A 17,444-nucleotide genomic window follows, 5' to 3' on the forward strand; every position below is an offset into this window, starting at 1 on the left:
AGACCTCTTTATTGTTTTTAGCAGATCTTGTTGCACAAAAAATTAGAGGACCCTAAATGCTGTTATTCAGAAGTATGTCTCATCACTCCTTTTGGTTTGCTGTGATGGTATTACATTTTTCTTTGACAAGAAAAAGTATTGAAGTAACTTAATTACTAATGAAAGTGATTTTCACAAGTAACACACCTGTCAATTTGTCCATTTGATAATATATAATAAGTGATTTGCTGTTTTATTTGTTGTTAAATTTTCTTTTTATTATTTAACTTTGCTAGGGACACTTAGAAATTCCTGTAGTACTTCCAGTATTTTGGGAGAGCTGTTGAATTTACATGTTAATCGACTCTGCAAGTAGAAAGTTATTTCAAGGACGTCCAAATTACAGGGAGAGAAAACAGTCAGACATTACATCAAATAGTTTGGATTTTGTTGTTCTGATAGACAGGCACTGAAAAATCAACCATGATTCCAAATATGTAAACTACTGAGTTTTACATCCATTCATAAATTTGTATATTGCTTTTGATAGCTAATCAAATCAGCATTATGGTTTTTCTCTGTGCATTTGCAACTAGTAGCATACTGCATATTTTGTATGTGAAATGCAAGGAAGTTCTGCCTCCTAGCCCAGGCTCTCTGTAATTAGCAATAACCTCCTAATATTAACCTCAGAGAGGGGTTTATGATATTCTTAAGTATTACACCTCTCATTTTGAATTGGAATGGGTGGTTAAGCTAGTATGGAAAATAATTATTCAGGGTTAATGACATTGTATTATTACTGTAGCTAGTAAGGTTGGCGATTTTGTTTGGTGCCTAAATGTTTGCAATTTATGAAGCAAAACCACTTGCTAAGCGGCACCTACTACATTAGTCATAACACAGAAGTTCATATGGATTTAGATCTCTCCTGTTTTTGCAAAATGAGCTTACTGATTTCTAACAAGTGTTTGAAGTCTAAGAACTTTTTTTGTCAAGGCTGATGTTGAATGAACAATTGAGATACGAATACATAACGTCATTAATTGATAACATAGAAGTCCTAATGTTCTGATTACTATCAGCAGGAGCCAGAAAGGAGTCGTCTTATGAGGCTGGGAAGTTAGTTTTTCTAGTGAGATTAAGTGCAACAGGAATGCTTGACAAGAACAAAGCCAAAAGCAGTAAATTAAAGCTGCTTTTGTACACTATAAATAATAATAATAATATTAATAACGGTTTTGATTGTAGAAATTATATGAATACTACTTTAAACCTTTGCACTTCAGAAAGTGAGGAGTGAAACTAAATGCTAACTCAGATATGTTGCAAGCTTTTCATGTTGTGATGTGTAAGATAAAGCATCAATATTCATCTACAACCGCTTACATAAAAATGTTTGCCTGTTTGGGTTTAAGTAATCACTCTGTGAAATCTTTAGTGTTTGTGCTTCCTGATGGTCCTGTAACAAGGAAAGTTCATTGTTAGTTCAATTACTGTTACTGTTTTTTTAACTTGTAATTTGCTAGGCATTTCAGAATAGTTTGTAGATTCATAATTAATGAGAGAGATCAGTCTAGACAAATAATATCTGGGCTTAGTTTAGCTCTTTTTGTGTATATGCAATACTGATGAATTACTGGAGTTGAAGGACTCCCTCTAATATAAAAAGAAATTGGAAACAAATACTTGAAGTTCAACTCAGGTATAATTATTTTTATTTTTTATTTTTAATCGATGTCAGTTCTTGGCTTGTCAAATCGAAGCTGTTTTTTCTGTTTGGTTTGATTATGTGAAGGTTACAGGTTGTCTGGAACAAAGCACTAAATTAAAAGCAAGCACTAAATTAAACAAACTGAATTAAACTGCTTTGTCTTGGGGGAATTCCCTGGGGAAGAGGGAGAAGGCCGAGTGGTAATTCAAGAAAAGGAAAGCATGAAATTCATAGATGGTAGTGAACTGCCTCTAGACAGGGAAACTATGAACTCTTAAGAGAGTTGGCAGTAGTCCAAGTCCCTGTGCTGTCGTTCAAGGTAGTGGATTGATACTCATCTTATTCAGCTGTGCTTTCATCATGTTAGCCCATCGTCTCTACTGTTCTCCTAGCTTTGGATGGCTCTATGAGAAGGCATTTCCAGAGCTGCTGTACCTTGAAAAACATGTTTACCAATGTTGTTGTGGCAGCCTGCTATGCCCACTGGAGGGGCCAGCCCATCACTGCTGCTGTTTTCATCGAACTACTCCTGTTAAATTTGTAGCTTTTCTTGCTCTGCCATGGGACTGCTGATCTGGGTCTCCACCTCTGATAGAGGCCCTCATCAGTAGTCCCTTTCTTTAATACAGGAGTCACACAGGGAAGATTAACTTGGAAGCTTCTAACAGTGGGTTTTCTGGAGTCTTTCTTTTCCCTTGAAAATAATTCTACAAACCCATTTTGGCTCAAATTTTCTTGCTCTAAGGCTAGAAGTGGCATTATCAGTTCAAGACAACTCCCTTGCCAGGTGTATTATGTAAAGATGGGTCATCCACCGTAATTGAAACTTTCATTAAATTTTACAGTATAATGGTTCTGATAGGAGTAGCTGAAAATCTTGCTGAACACAGATTTTAAGTTGCTTTTGGCCTTGCTCCCTCTTTCTCCTAGTTTCCCCATCACATTCTCTTGATGGTAACACGTTACTGCTACTGTGTAGACCTTTGCTATTTATGAACCCTTGTCTTTTGGAATTCTTCCCCCTTAAGCTGTAGGCTTGCCCTTTACTTCTGTGTAGGAAAAATTCAGGAGCTCAATATCATCTTTAACCTTGATTTGAGTTTTATTGTTTCTTGATTCTCTTGGCAGGGAACTGACTTCAACATAGTTTACTCTGTAAATTGGTATAGTTTTCATCCTTGTCATTCATCCAGCCCTGTTCACTTTCATAAACATCCTGCATCAGTTGGTGCTTTCTTGACACATTGACTCAACAATGGAGAGCACAGACATAGCTAGACTTCGTGTCCAAAGAGGCCACACTTGAGGCCACACTATTTACTTATGCACAACAACTTGTGCATCAGCGTAACTGTGGTATTTATGCTCCTTTGACCTCTCACAGATTTGCGTGGGATGAGTGGACTTCTAGGTCCAATCTTATTAAAACTCCAAGTAAGAGTGCAGAATATATTACTCATGAATTATTGACAAAGTTTAATTCAGTTTGTGCATTTTGCATTATTCCCTGTTCAAAATATTGTGATTAGTTTGTAACTGTTTAGTGCTGTGTTCATCAAAGAATTAAACTGAGAACAGAAGTTAATAGGTGTTTTGTTAGAATCAGTTGCCGTAGGATCTCCTCTGATAGGAATAAAATTGGACACAGAGTTGTATTTTGTCCTATTGATTTAAATATAAAACCCCCTCTATTTCAAGGCATGAGTCAAAATTATTAGAACAGCATCTGTTCTTAATGGTCAGTTCAAACTAATGCATTAGCAATGAGATGCACTACTTAGAGAATATGGTAAAATAAAAAATATAAATAAAAGTTGATATACTTGTAGGAAATTACATAGTGTGGGGTTTTTTCAGTTTAGAACACAATTATCTCTTTGTTTTTCAGGTAGCTGAAATGCATGGGGAACTGATTGAATTCAATGAGAGGCTGCACCGTGCTCTGATGGCTAAAGAAGCTCTTGTGTCCCAGATGAGACAAGAACTAATTGATCTGAGAGGGCCGGTAAATGTTTGTTTATTACATTGCAGAGTACCACTCTTGAATAACCTCAAAACTGTTACTCTTGATGAAATAAATATATATTAGCTTATAAGAAATAACAGCTAGTAACCCATCTGTCAAGAACACCTTGCTTGATATTTTTGATAGTGTTTGAGTCTCATTAGCAGAATTGAATGGAAAATATATATATTCAGGCAACAAAATTGTTTTCTACCAACTATTGCTTTGCTTTGGCTTTTTGTGTTTAAAGAAAAGATTGGGTTGAAATTTGAAAATGAACGGGAGGAAACAGGTGTCAAGAATGTTCCTAATACTTGTCCATCTTCTGAGGAAGGCATGTTTTGATACTTTTTGTTCATATGATTACGTGATATTGCTCCTTACTTTTTGTTTGCACTGGAAGCATTCATGCCTATTTTATTGTAACATTTCTGTAAATTGGCCGATGACAGTTCTGCATGCATTAGTGAAGCAGGATTTCACCTGTAGATTTTTGTATTATCCTAAGAAGTGGATACATTTTAATTCTATATTAATAAACAAAACTCTGTGCTGGTAGTCTGTTACTTAGTAGACCTCAGTTACACCTTTCGAAGTTGGTAAATTGTGTAACTCCCAGAAATTGTGGAATATGAATATTTGATCCCCCTTTGACTTGTTTGAAAATATCAGCCAAGTTCTTAACATTTTATTTTTAAAATAGTATATAATTTACAGTTTGTTATAAAAATAACTTCCGTGATTCTTCACTGTCTTTTCTTTTCCTTCTAATGCTGTAATTTATGAATTGTTCACAATGATCTTTCCAAATTTCTAGTTATTTGGTTTAAGAACTTCTGCAACAAACAGATATTAAAACAAAAAGTACTTGCTTTCAAGGGTATGAGGAGGTATATTGATGTAAAGTCTCCATCGTTGTGTTTTGCATTACAATGAACAGCGCTTCAATTACCATCTCAAAATCAGTAACCAATTTGTTTCAACATACACGTGCAAGCACTGCACCTCATTAACATCATCCTTTTTCTTATTTCCAAAGTCCACGCTGTTTTTGAGGGTTTTATGCAAAACTTTCACTGAAGTTAATTAAAATAACCGTACATATCTGGTGGTAGGATTTGCCACTTCAGGCAACTATATATAGGCAAAGAGAGCTTGCACGTTGTAGGCAAGAAAGAAGGACGTCTGTTCTCTGGCACAAGAGCCCCAGGTCAGCAGGCTGTGTGCTGCCACTGGAGGGTGGACTGGACTGGGAACAGACAACAGCTGGTGGTGTAATTGAGGCCCCTCCCTCCTCATTCCTCCAAAAAAGGACAGCAGAGGTGTTCAGGATTCTGTATATATGCCCTGGAGCTGTCCTGGCTCTGCACAATTATTTTCCTCTTTTCATTTCTCTGGCAGGAATGACTTAGGTTTTGCTAAGCCATATCCCTTTGATCTTGGGAAGGCAAAATTCAGTTTTGTCTTGTGTATTGGGAGGTCTTGAGCTGGTCTGTCAAAATGTCTGGGAAGTAGATTTTCTTTAGTTCCTTTTGGAAATTTATATCACTTTGCAATAAATAAATATATATTGCTTTACAACAAGCAATAATATATATTTAAATATCTTAGCAAATATTCTGAAAAAGAGTTGTATGCATGCAACATACATTATAGAGATACACTGAACCAATATTTAACTAATGTAGAAACTGTCTCTGGAAGTTCACAAATTTTAGCTGTTTTTCTTCGTTAAAACACACTAACTATTCTGTGTTATGCTTTACATTTTACGGTATTTAAAGGAGAGTAGATACCCTTTTATGTTTAACTAGCTTTAAAGTAAGCTAAAAAGTATTTCTGTTTCAGTTCTAAATGCTCTTTCAATCTTGTTTTCTCGCAACTGCTACTTCTTTTGATTCTGCAGGTGTTATTATTTTCTTAATAGAAAGCATAATAACCAGTGTGTGGGAATTATTTCTGTTTTGTAAATATAGGTCCCTGGAGATCTGAGTCAAACATCTGAAGATCAGAGTTTGTCAGATTTTGAAATGTAAGTTTCATAATACACATATTTTTCTCTTCATACTGTCTTTATGGGAAAGAAGAATAAGCAGACAGATTCAATGATTTATTTTTCCTATATTGTTTGCAATAACTGAATCATGAGCTGTAGTGTTCCATTGTGGAAAAATATGGAGAGATGCACAGTCCATGCCCTAGTGTAGTTTTCAATAATGTTGAATGCAAGGAGTTTAGATTTATGGAGATTCTCTTGGAGTGCTCTTTCAGTGCACTAGGTCTTGGTATTCTAACCAAGCACTCAAAAGTTACTGTTTTCTGTTGCTTTGGTTTGATAGATGCTAGATGCTATTCATAATGTGATGGACTTCCTCATTTTTACAGAATAACTCTTGATCAATCCATACAAATAGTACTACAAAAAATTCCACAAATATTCATCCCAGATCATTCCAGAGTGTTCTGATTTGGAGTTTTGACTTTATTAGTCAGACTAATGAGTCTAGCTTTTTCTGGATGTAGCTGATGTTTTTGAATTACAGAAATTTGGAGACGAATTACAAAGTGGATGGAAATGACTTCTCCATAATTGTGCAGTGGTCTTCTGTTACTTAATCAGTTTTTTGCTGAGTTTTGTGGACCAGAATGTTGAGTTTTTTGAAATGAGTAGTTTTTGTTTCATGTGTATAATCAATGTTGTCAAATGCAGGTTTTTTTGCTTTTGTTTTGGTTTGGTTTTTACAGCATGCAAGGGGAATTGTTTCACTGCTCTTTTTCAATTATGTTAATTTTAGGGAACACTTAGATACAGCCGATATAAAAGGTTCAGGCAGAACTACAATTTTCTGATACTCCATTTGAAATGTTAAGTTGCTTTGTTGATCACTTTGATCATTATCTAAATCACTGGAGGTAGTTGCTTTGCAATTCTTATACATAAATATGCTTCCCTATTTTAAGTTTTTCTCTCTCCTCCTCAGATCAAATCGTGCTCTTATTAATGTTTGGATTCCCTCAGTCTTTCTGCGTGGAAAAGCTGCTAATGCATTCCATGTTTATCAGGTAAGTGATACATTTTAACACAGATTCTGTGTAAAAGTTTCTGACTGAAATGACACATTTTAATAATGTAAAGATCTTAGTGTAATTTCATTAGAGATCAGTTAATGAACAGCAGCAGTAACTTCATGTATATTCATGCGTAGGATTCTGATGATTATCCAAATAGCATATTTTGAGGGTTGGCTTTTAATAGTTTAATACTTTAAAAGTATGCTAATAAGATGACTGCATTGGCCAGGGAGTACAACAATTCATTATTCGTCAGTAACGCCTTCTTCAATACGCATGTACTTATTCTGTTTCAGTTTTGGGGATATCAATGACCAGAAATGTTGCTTGACAGACAGATGTGGCTTACTGCAGTAGCTACTCAAAAACATCTTGAATGGTGTAACAAGCCTTCACTGTGTTTCATTGGTTTTGTTCATAGTGTGTTCTGCTTCAACTGGGTCTGGATTTAGGGGTTTGTGCTCTAGCCTGCCTTGTAGTTGAAGCATTGAAATCCTGTACTGTTCCTTGATTCCTGAATTCTTCATTTCAGAGCAATTATACTCTCCATGGATAGAATGGCAGGGCTGTGGTGGTTTGGTGTCTGGCGGGGTTTTGGTAGCTGGGGGAGGGGGCTACAGAGGTGGCTCCTGTAAGAGGCTTAGGGAAGCTCCACCGGCTGCAATTTCAGACCTGCCTCTGGGAAAGGCCAGACCAATTGGCGCCTCTGCAAATAACTCATAAGAGTGAAAGAACCTGTAGATTAAGTCCGTTGTTCGTCTGTCCGTGTTGGTGAGTGGAGGGGGATGGAAGAGAGGAGACAACCATGCTGACACTCCGGTCAGGCAGGAAGGAGAGGGGGAGCTGTGCCGGAGCGAAGGGTCCCCTGCGGCCCATGGTGGGGTGGCGGGAGCCCCTGCAGCCCCTGGAGCCCAGCGGTGGCCCAGCCGATGCCCTGCAGCCCGCGGAGGGCCCCGGCCCGGAGCAGGGGCCGGGCCCGGAGCAGGGGCCGGGGCCGGAGCAGGGGCCGGGGCCGGGCCCGGAGCAGGCCGTGGCTCCGAGGCAGCCCGCGCTGGAGCCGCCCATCGGCGGGAGGGCGGCAGCCCCGGGAGGGACCCGCGCTGGGGCGGGGGAGGGCTGCGAGGGCCCCCCTCCCTGAGGAGGAAGGAGCAGCACAGACACCTTTTGACGGACAGACTGTGACTCCCATTCCCAGCCCCCTGCGCTGCTCGGGGGGAAGAGGGAGCAGAGCTGGGCCCGGGAAGACCGCAGGAGTAGGGGGAAGGTGGGTTGTTTTTAAGACTTGGTCCTATGTCTCATTATCCTGGATGGTGGTGGTCGTTCATTAAACTGATGTTGATATCCCCAAGTTGAGTCTGTCTTTTGCCCATGACCGTAACTGGTGGGTGAGCCCTCCCTGCCCTTTGTCTGAACCCTCGGGCTTTTCGGTTGTATTTTCTCCTCCCTGTCCCTCAGAGGACGGGGCAGGGCTGAGCAATTGGCGGCGGGGGCGGGGCTTTGCTGCTGGCTGGGCGGGGTCAAACCGCGACAGGGGCAACTTTAAACACTCTTTTATACACTGTCCCAGGGTTTTGTATTTCTTTATTCGTGGCTTATTAGTAGCTGCAAGATTTTTCTACTTTTCTTTCAGCTACATATACTTAGCTCTGAACTAGGTTTCTGAAGCTTTTTAACATTCCTCTCACTTTGAATGTTTTTTGTAGAATTTTGAATAATTTATGAAGTGTTGGCAGATAGTTGAAAAATGCAGGAAAACACCCACCTTTTGGCCAGCAAAAGACAATGAAAAGTAAGACTTTAGTTAATGGAAAGAAAAGCTAACAATACTGAACAGTTAGTAATTTGTTCAAAAGCATTAAATAATCAATCAAATTCAGGTGCATAAGTGTTTGTGGAAACCTAACTTGTTGACAAGTGTGATTATTTTTGTCTTTCTGGCACTCACATATTCCTCCACTCTACTTTCACCGGCTACACATTCTCAAACCCAGACACCGGTCTGCTAACGCAAGAATTCTTAGAAGTATCGATATCCCACCCCACCACATCTGTTACTCTAATGAGGCTGCAGGTCTGTGACCACTAGAGGAGCTCTAGTTTCTCCTGCTTGTTTCCTAGGATGCTCTGTTTTATTCTTTTCATCCTACTGTGGCATTTCTTAGGTTTCTCTTGTTCCTATCACCATGTACCATTTGCTTTCCACCCCATCCACTGTTTCCTCATGAAATTGGTCAGGCTGTTGGCAAAGATGATCTTGTCCCACTCTGTCAGGTGGATTTCATCTCTCATCAGTCCCTGAACCTTCGAGACAGTCACATCATTGTAAAAGCCAAACCTATCAGTGGCACCTGCTGTGCAACCAGCTATTGAGCCACAGGATCCATCTGCTTCTATGCCAGCCTTTTTCCTCACTAGCAGGATCTAGAAGACCAGCTGGGCCCCTGTGTACTTCATCCTTGTACCCAGTACTGTTTAGTCACCCTTGATTTGGTAGTATTCTCTGGAATGAATGTTTCTGCTTGTGTGGATGAGCAGTGAAGGGTAATACTAAGGGATACGTACCATGTACTATTTAAAAAGTTTTAAAAGTCCAGTCTTTCCTCAAGCATTTTTACATCTAGACTGTTGATCAAGCAGAAGCTGGAGTGTGATGCACCCCAGAATTTTCTTCTTTGTGGATTTTTTTTTTTTGAGTTTCTGGCAGGTAACTACAAAATAAGGCAATGCCAGAAAAATATTTGGTATCTGAAACGATGAAGTCTTTTGTGTTTGCAACAATATGACACTTGAATTTTTTTGGGAGATGGAGGGGGGGGGTGGTGGTATCTACAGTACAGATTGAAATGAAGGCACCCAGTGAATATCCCTTTAATTTTTAAGTACATTTCTGACTGTTTAGACACACTTGTTAATGATGTTGAGAAGTGATATGCAACAGTGCTATCTATACAGAATTAATTTTGTGTCCTTTTAATGTTACTAGTACTGCTGTTATGTGAAAGACAGGATGGGGGAATATGACCCAATAGTTGATCTTCACTTTCCTGATACTCAGGAAAACTTACATGGATGCAATGAACAGAGTTACATGTTTCTTTCATATTTATCTGAAAAGTTAACATAATTTCTACTTATCAAATCGTGGGCATGAATTGTTGCAGTGGGAGACTTATTGCAAAGGAAAGCACTCTAAAATCTTTTCTGTGTAAGCTGTGAGTAAGAAGTAAACTTAAACTATGGCTTTTTCAGCTGTGTCTGCTAATGGTCTGTTGCTCACATAAGTTTTCCTCCTCATTTGGTTGGCTAGTAAGAAGTAGAAACAAAACAGTTGTTGCAACTGCTTGTGGATGAGAGGTTGTAAGAGGTTCAGGGCTTTATCCAAAATGTGCTGAGGCGAGCAGAGTGTTAGATGTTGCTCTCGGTCAGCTTTGGTTAAGGGCCTTACTACAGTGACTTGAACAAAATTTGGGGGTTTTTAATTATACTTTTGCACCTTATTTCTATTTATCATTGGCAGGGCCATTCATTTTAGAAAATATGTTGTGCTGATACAGACTGGGTTTTGATAGATTTCATCCATTACTCATCATCAATGGAAAACAGAACTTGTGATTGAAGGCTAAGCCTCTTGAGAAGAGGAGAAAAAAGGAAACAAAATATCATTGCAAGATTCTGAAAGATTGAAAGTTCTAGATTTACAAAAAGACAATTTTGAGAATTTTATGGACTTCTTTATGTCTACAATATATACTCATAATGTTGGGCATCGATAGTGTGCAAAATTGTTTCTCAGTATATGTATTTGAAAAATGTACAAGTTCTTCTGAATATGCTCTATTCGTTATGTGTTCACACTAGCAATTTACAGATCCACATGCAATGTGGAAAGTTAGAAGCATCTGTCTAAAATAGTTGTAGAATGTCTGGTCAGACTAGATTGTCTGTAATTACAGAACAGCACAGAATATCACAGAATTCCTCTGGTGAACAGTTGTGTATTTGCTCAACTTTGTCTTTTAATATTTAAAAAAAAAAAAGTGATCAAGAATTACCTGTAGAAGTGCCCTAAAACAACTATAATTGTTATTAAACTTTGATATCTGTTGGTATCTGTTGAGATCTTTCCGTATGGAAGAATACATTTGTGGCATCCTTACTAGTTTTTGATCTCAGTAACAGCGGTATGACTGGGAAGAGTATCTGTCTAGCAAATAACTGTTTCTGCAACTGTGCATGTGAAAAAAAAAATTTTCCTTAATAGACACTCTGTAACATAGCACTATGATGAAACACTTGAAGTGATTGCCACATATCTGATCAAATATGTAGTCACACTCTTGCTCAATATATATTCTGCATTTTATAGCTACCAGGAAAGCATTAATTTATAAAACTTCAGAATAGCTTCAATAACAGCACTGTGCATTTATCTTGTTAAATCTCTGCCAAAACATGTGCTTCTGATTACAGGGAATTTGATTCAGTGTTGAAATTGTGGAAGAGGATATTTACCAGGGTACCAGTATGTAATGAACAGACAAGGACTGGGAGTGACAATTAGGATAAATGACAGAGCTCATTTCTGAGTCCTCTTATTCATAATAAACACTATTTTTGCTGCTTTATCATGTATTTCTACAATGGCAGAAAATTAAAATGCATGTATAACTCTTTGTATCAGCTACATGAGAAATTCCTTGTAGTGTATTAATGTAAAGGAAGGTAGCATATTCAGAATGTTAATACTATTGAGATCATTACCACCATCTTTTGGAGTTCACATTTCTCAGCGAGTTCTTGAGTAATCATAACTTGAGATGAAAAAACTGACTCTTGGTTATGCTGGTTATACTGAGAAAAAGATGTCAAGTGAACTTCGGAGAAAGTTGAAGTGTGCCAATTGGAACAGGCAAAGTTTGAAATGTTGGGTTTTGGTAAGCATCATTTTTAGGTGCACTAAATGCTTATGACTGTACTTAAAGCTAATTGGAAATTAGCCTTAAGATGCTTAGCCTGCCTTAAAATTAGATCGTTTGCATAATACTATTAAGGTAGGATGTTGCTGCCAAAGGAAGATGTTAGGAAAGGACATTGGCCTTGACCATTGCTTTTCCAAATGCAGTTCATATATTTCTAACATGGCTTGCTTTCTTCTGTATTTTCTGTTATTAGAAAGCCAAAGAGATTCTCCTCCTCTTATGAGCCACCTTGTTAACCTCTGCTGATTTGAAATTGTCTATCTCTGGAGCATATCACTTGACAGAGAGGGCGAGACAGCGTGCCAGTGGAGACTTGCTATTTGTGTTTATTGTTGATGCACTTTAGAATTGTTGTGCCTCTTCTGTCCCATTTTGCTCATACATGCATATTTTCTAGCAGAAAGTAAATTACTGTATATGTATCATGTGCCTTGGAAATGACCGAAAGAGGGTGGAAGGAATTGCAGAGCACCTCAAATAGTTTGGAAAAATATGAACCCATCAGTTCCACAGTATCTGTCATCTTTTTTCATGGCCTTATAAATGCTTCTTAAGAATATAAGAATTGGGAGAAATGAATCTGGGTAGCTATGCCTCTTCAAAATCAATTTTGCATTTATGCTTCTTAAACCAGGAAAAGAAATGAATGACGTCTTAATTTGTGTGTCAGGAGGTCCTGACCTGGACAGGAGAAGGGTAGTCTCCAGCAGGTTTTTGTTATAGTGCTTGCTTTTTAAATTTTTTTTTCCCGTTGAATTCAGATTCATAATGCTCTTTTGAAGGGCATTTCAAAACATTTCTTTTTGTGTCATGTTAATATTTTGGTATATTTCAGGTGTCATGTTCAAAATCAGTATGTCTTCCATCCTGAAAAAAACCCCAGATGTTGTTCTTCAGTGAATATGTAAGGAAAAGTTTCCAGCTCCAGCATACTTGTCACATAGCTTCAACTATCAAATGGTTTCTTTAATTCTGTTAAGGATTAAGGATTCTGGACAAGCTCAGAAATAAAGTTGTGGACTCTGAAAGCAAGCAACATTTATAATGAATCCTATTAGATGTGGAAATTTTAATCAGACCTCTGTCTTTGTAGAGTTACACTGCACTCTTCCAGTAATGTTTAACCAACAGAATTTACTGGTTATGAATCTAAAGAATTTAAAAACAAGGTCTAAAAACATAGCCAAATTTTGTGCTCAGTTTGAATGACTGAGTTCAAGGGGATAGTTGTGAGCAGCAGATTAATCAATGCTCACAGTTTAGCACTGTCTAATACTGCCTTAAAAATTCACAGAGCCATAGACTTAGATCATTCAATTATGGATGCTGCAACAATTAGATGATGTATAAATTTTAGTAAAAAAGCTGTTTAAACCTGGATATGCACTTAAGTGCAGTTATTAAGTTCAATTAAAATTATTTTTGGCTTGTTTTCTGAAATATCACCATTTCACAATAATTGATGAACTCTCAGATGACTACAATAAATAAATGGTGACTACAATAAATAAAGACAGAAATAGGTGTTGTAATACAGAGCTTTTAAAATGAAATAGCCATTTAGGGCTTTGTTTTCTCTTGCACTCTGAATAGTCCTCTAAGGACAAAGATCCTTACTGAGAAGAGATGGCTCTAAGTGTTGGAGAGTTCAGTTTTGTCATTCCCTAGGGTATCATACAGGACTTTACCTGCTAAGTAGAAAGATGGGAAGACTTAGTGTTTCTAGACGGGCTACTAAGCCATGGTATGGAATATAATGTTCCATTTGGTTTCTAGTGATACAGGGTGAAGGAGGATATGGAGGCTTTAGGGAGGTGGAGATCTAGTATTTTGCTGAATGAAAGAAGAAAATAAAGGGTTTGGATTCATCAGGATTTGGATATGTTTCTGGAATAAAGGGAGCTTTCACAGGAGGGATCATTTTAAATGCAGGACTCAGTTACTGTCACTTGAAAATCATGAAATTTATAAACTGAAAAGTAGAGCAAGATTTACATGTAAAGAAGAGCAGGTGCTTGGGATGGGAATAGGAATTTAAATAAACTAAAATTAATTAATTTAAACTCTATTGTAAAAGGAACCACAAAAGGAAAAACCCACTACTGTAATATTTACCTATAAAAAATGAGGAAGCTGCCTAAAAAAACCTAAAAGGGACAAAGAAGATGGTTTGCAGCATAATAGAGACTATTTAAAAAATTGGATATTGCTCAGAGTGCATAACCTGTTTTAAAAAAGACAGAGGAAAAGCAAGAGAAGGATGGCTAAACATCAGAATAAGCAAAGTTATTAGCAGTAAATAGAAACATCTTAAAAAAATAAAGAATTTAATTAATCTCCAAAGAAAAATAGAGGGGTGTACATGTTCTGGAGCAAAAAAGTAGAAATGCAGAGTTACAGGCGTCTTACAACTTCCAAAAGGCATAAAATCTAATGGTCTCTTTTGTCCATGTCAGGAAGAGGCCACTTGCTAAAGTCAGTGGGACAAATACTCAAGCTGAAGAAGATCTCAGAACATAAAATAGTAACAGAAGAATGCACATTTCAAAATCTCTGTTCACCATGGAGTTGTTATGGAGTATTCCCATTCTGGATTATTCCTTGTGGAGAATTATCAGATTGTCTGTTTTAAATCAAATACCAGTAGAAGATCTTATTGAACAAATAAAGAGTAAATCTTCACATGCAGTTTACCAGGAATTGAAGGGTGAAATAGCTGAAAACTGACTGATAAATAGCTTCTGGCTTGGGTACTGGAAGATTTTAAAGTAGCTAATCTGCCTTTTTTTAAAAGGGTTTGGGGAGGCCTAAAAATTCAGTTGTTAGAAATCACTACGAAAGGCTCAGAATAACAGAAAATTCTTATGTTCTGTGTAATCTCTGGTTTATCTCTGTGTAGTTCTAGTCCTCTCCAAAGAAATATGTCAGAACTGGAAAGAATATAGGTGAAGAAGTGAGCTCTTTCATTTGAGGAGCATATTAGAAATTCTCAGCCTGCAAGACAGATAACTGAGGGGAATACAATAGCAATCTTTCAAACCATGAAAGACAGGGAGAGATTTTTGACTGTTTCAAGATCCGAACCGGAGCATCCTTTGAAACTACTAGCTTGCAGTTTCAGAACAAGTGCGTGACAGTGGTTTTCTCCACAACATATAATTGGGGTGCAAGACATCTTGTCACAGATCTTGTCAATACTGAAAGTTTACATGGCTCTAGAAAATAATTGAGCTAATTAAATTGAAGAAAAATCAGTCCAGACACGAAGGCGTGACTACTTTCTGAGGAAATCCATAGGTAGTAATATTTTGGAAGAGGCAACTTTTCTGGATAATTATCGCTATACTTTTTGTTCATATTTAAGTGTGCTGAATAAAATACATTTCATAATTCACCAAAGAATTTTCTGAACTGTTGAAATCAGTATGCCTTGTACAGTGGAAGAAACTTGAAGGTCGTGGTGTAGGACTAACTAAACAGAAGCTGCCCTTGTAATGCTATGCTAATGACGACTAATTTAGTCCTAAAATGGAAGTGATAGGTATGATTAGGAAATCTCTTTCCTTCCACCAGTGTTTATCTTCTGTGCATGGCAAGCTTGTTCTAATGTTTTCAGAAGCACATACCCTGTCTTTATACTTGCTCAGCTTTGTTTTGCTTCAGGTTTATATCTTGACTACTGTCTTGCCATTCATTAGTGCCGACAGATTACCAGTATAATTAATTTTGCACCTGAGCAGAAAGATTAATTATATGACCAGTTGATGTCCTTATTATGAATCAACAAATCATAAGGATTATTTAGGCGTTACTGTATGAAATTATCTGGGCTGTGACAGGACCTCAGACTAGATTGTCTTAATGATATCTTCTCGCAAGAACATTAGAACAATTACAGTTATCCACTTCGAGCTAAAAGAAGCTTCTGAGGTTTATTCCCTTACAAAGTTCGTGTTGGCTGTTAGTAAGTGGTAAAGTTATAAGCTTTAAAGGACGTAGCATGTGTGAAGAAACTAATATTTTGTACAAAGTAACAGTTAAGAAAGTCCTTTAAAGACAACTTAAATATCAGGTGGCTTTGTAAAATCAGGGTCGTGCTGACAAAAGTCTGCCCTTTTATAAACATCCTGTCTTCTCTAGTCAACTAGTTGCTTTCTGATGACTGCTGTTTGTGATCTGTGCAGCTTGATGCCCATCTTCTTTGTGAATCTTTCTTGTGAGGCAGATGTTGCTCAGTCAGCCTATCATTAGAAAATAATTTCTTGTCTAATATATTCACAGGGATAAGGACAGAGTCCAGATCAGAATAAAAAAAATAATAATTTTGCATTACATTTTACCTCTAGATGGTGATAGTTGCAGTTTCCTTAGTGCCTGTGCAGCAAGATGATTATTGCAATAATAGTATTTTGTCATATTTCTCAGCTGTAGAGTATCTTGTTATTTTTTGCATACATATGGATTCCACTTTCCTGTGAAGTGTACAGCAAATGCCATTAGTCATGCCTTTTGTTGCTATAATTACCAATGGCTGACTCTTATGATAATGAAACTGAGATTTTGTGATTCTTAAAGTGATATAAATATTTAAATGGTTACTTGCAAATCTGCCTTGTTTGCAGAGCAATAAACATTTTAGATTATACCAAATAAGATTGAAGATAAACATGCTAATCAGACAAGACTGTTGATATTTGCATATGAATAGGAGTCCCCTAGATTATAATCAATAAACATTCTTTTCTTACAACTTTTTTATTCCTTTGACTCTCTTCAGTCTTACTGTTTACTATTAACTCATATCTTTTCTCATAACATTTCTTTTTGTGTTACTTTAGATGATGTTCTGTTTCTCCTCTTCACTTCCTCTCTGAAGGGAGAGCAGTATACCTTCTTATGAGTCACAGTACTGGAATGCTCCTGCTTAAACAGGGAAGAATTTTCACAGAAATGCAACATCAAAGAGATGGAGGAGAACAGCATCTGATACTCAAGAGTTTTTGAGGGGGAGAGTGTCCAGCAAATTCTTTGGGTGAGAGATGAAACAGTGGAAGCGCAGTCCAGGATCTGCCAGATGTCACTGTTGACTTAATTTATACACGAGCCAGCATAGCCTTAGTATTTCATCTTCACATTACAAACGTGTAAGTCTTAGCAATGGATTGACAGTTGGAATAGTTGAAAAGTAGGCAACAAATTGCAAAAATTAAACCCAAAGTCGCATTTAATTTCCCTCATGTGTGAGGAATTGGATTACTTTAGAAGCTGTAGCACTAAGCAGGCAAAAAGGAGAAAGAAATAGTCTTTATTCATATTCCATCTCAGAGCAGCTCAGGGCGAGTAGAGAAGAAAATGGCCTAGAATGATTGGGAGAATTTGAGGGAAAGATATGGCTCATGGCATTCTGAAAGAGTGGTTTGAGGGTGCATAAGCCAAAAAGGTAGAATATTCTACTTTTTCTGTAATGGGACCTCAGGATGTGTCAGAGAAGCATAAGAGTAGGTAAAGAACAATTTTTAAATAGCTGGGATGGAGGGAGTGTACAAAGGTGAGATCAGTCCTTGGAGACTTTTATAATTATTTACTTTTCTGAAGGAAACCGTAATACAACTTAATACATCAATGTGCTTATAGAAATGCTAATCTGGGTGCAAAAAATACTAGGAAAACTAGAAGTAGCGTTTCAATTTTCAAA

At 37.4% G+C, this 17,444-nt stretch overlaps 1 protein-coding gene across 1 annotated transcript in view; it reads left to right on the plus strand.

Annotated features, from left to right (window-relative positions):
- Positions 1–17,444, plus strand: part of SNX29 (sorting nexin 29) — a 137,521-nt gene that overhangs the window by 65,848 nt on the left and 54,229 nt on the right. The window contains exons 18-20 of the mRNA XM_086472830.1: positions 3,582–3,698; positions 5,675–5,730; positions 6,680–6,761. Of these exons, the coding sequence (XP_086328956.1) occupies positions 3,582–3,698; positions 5,675–5,730; positions 6,680–6,761 (255 nt within the window). The remainder of the gene's footprint in view (positions 1–3,581; positions 3,699–5,674; positions 5,731–6,679; positions 6,762–17,444) is intronic.

This window comes from Leptosomus discolor, chromosome 14 (genome assembly GCF_034619465.1).
Source record: "Leptosomus discolor isolate bLepDis1 chromosome 14, bLepDis1.hap2, whole genome shotgun sequence".
In the NCBI taxonomy this organism is placed as follows: domain Eukaryota; kingdom Metazoa; phylum Chordata; class Aves; order Leptosomiformes; family Leptosomidae; genus Leptosomus; species Leptosomus discolor.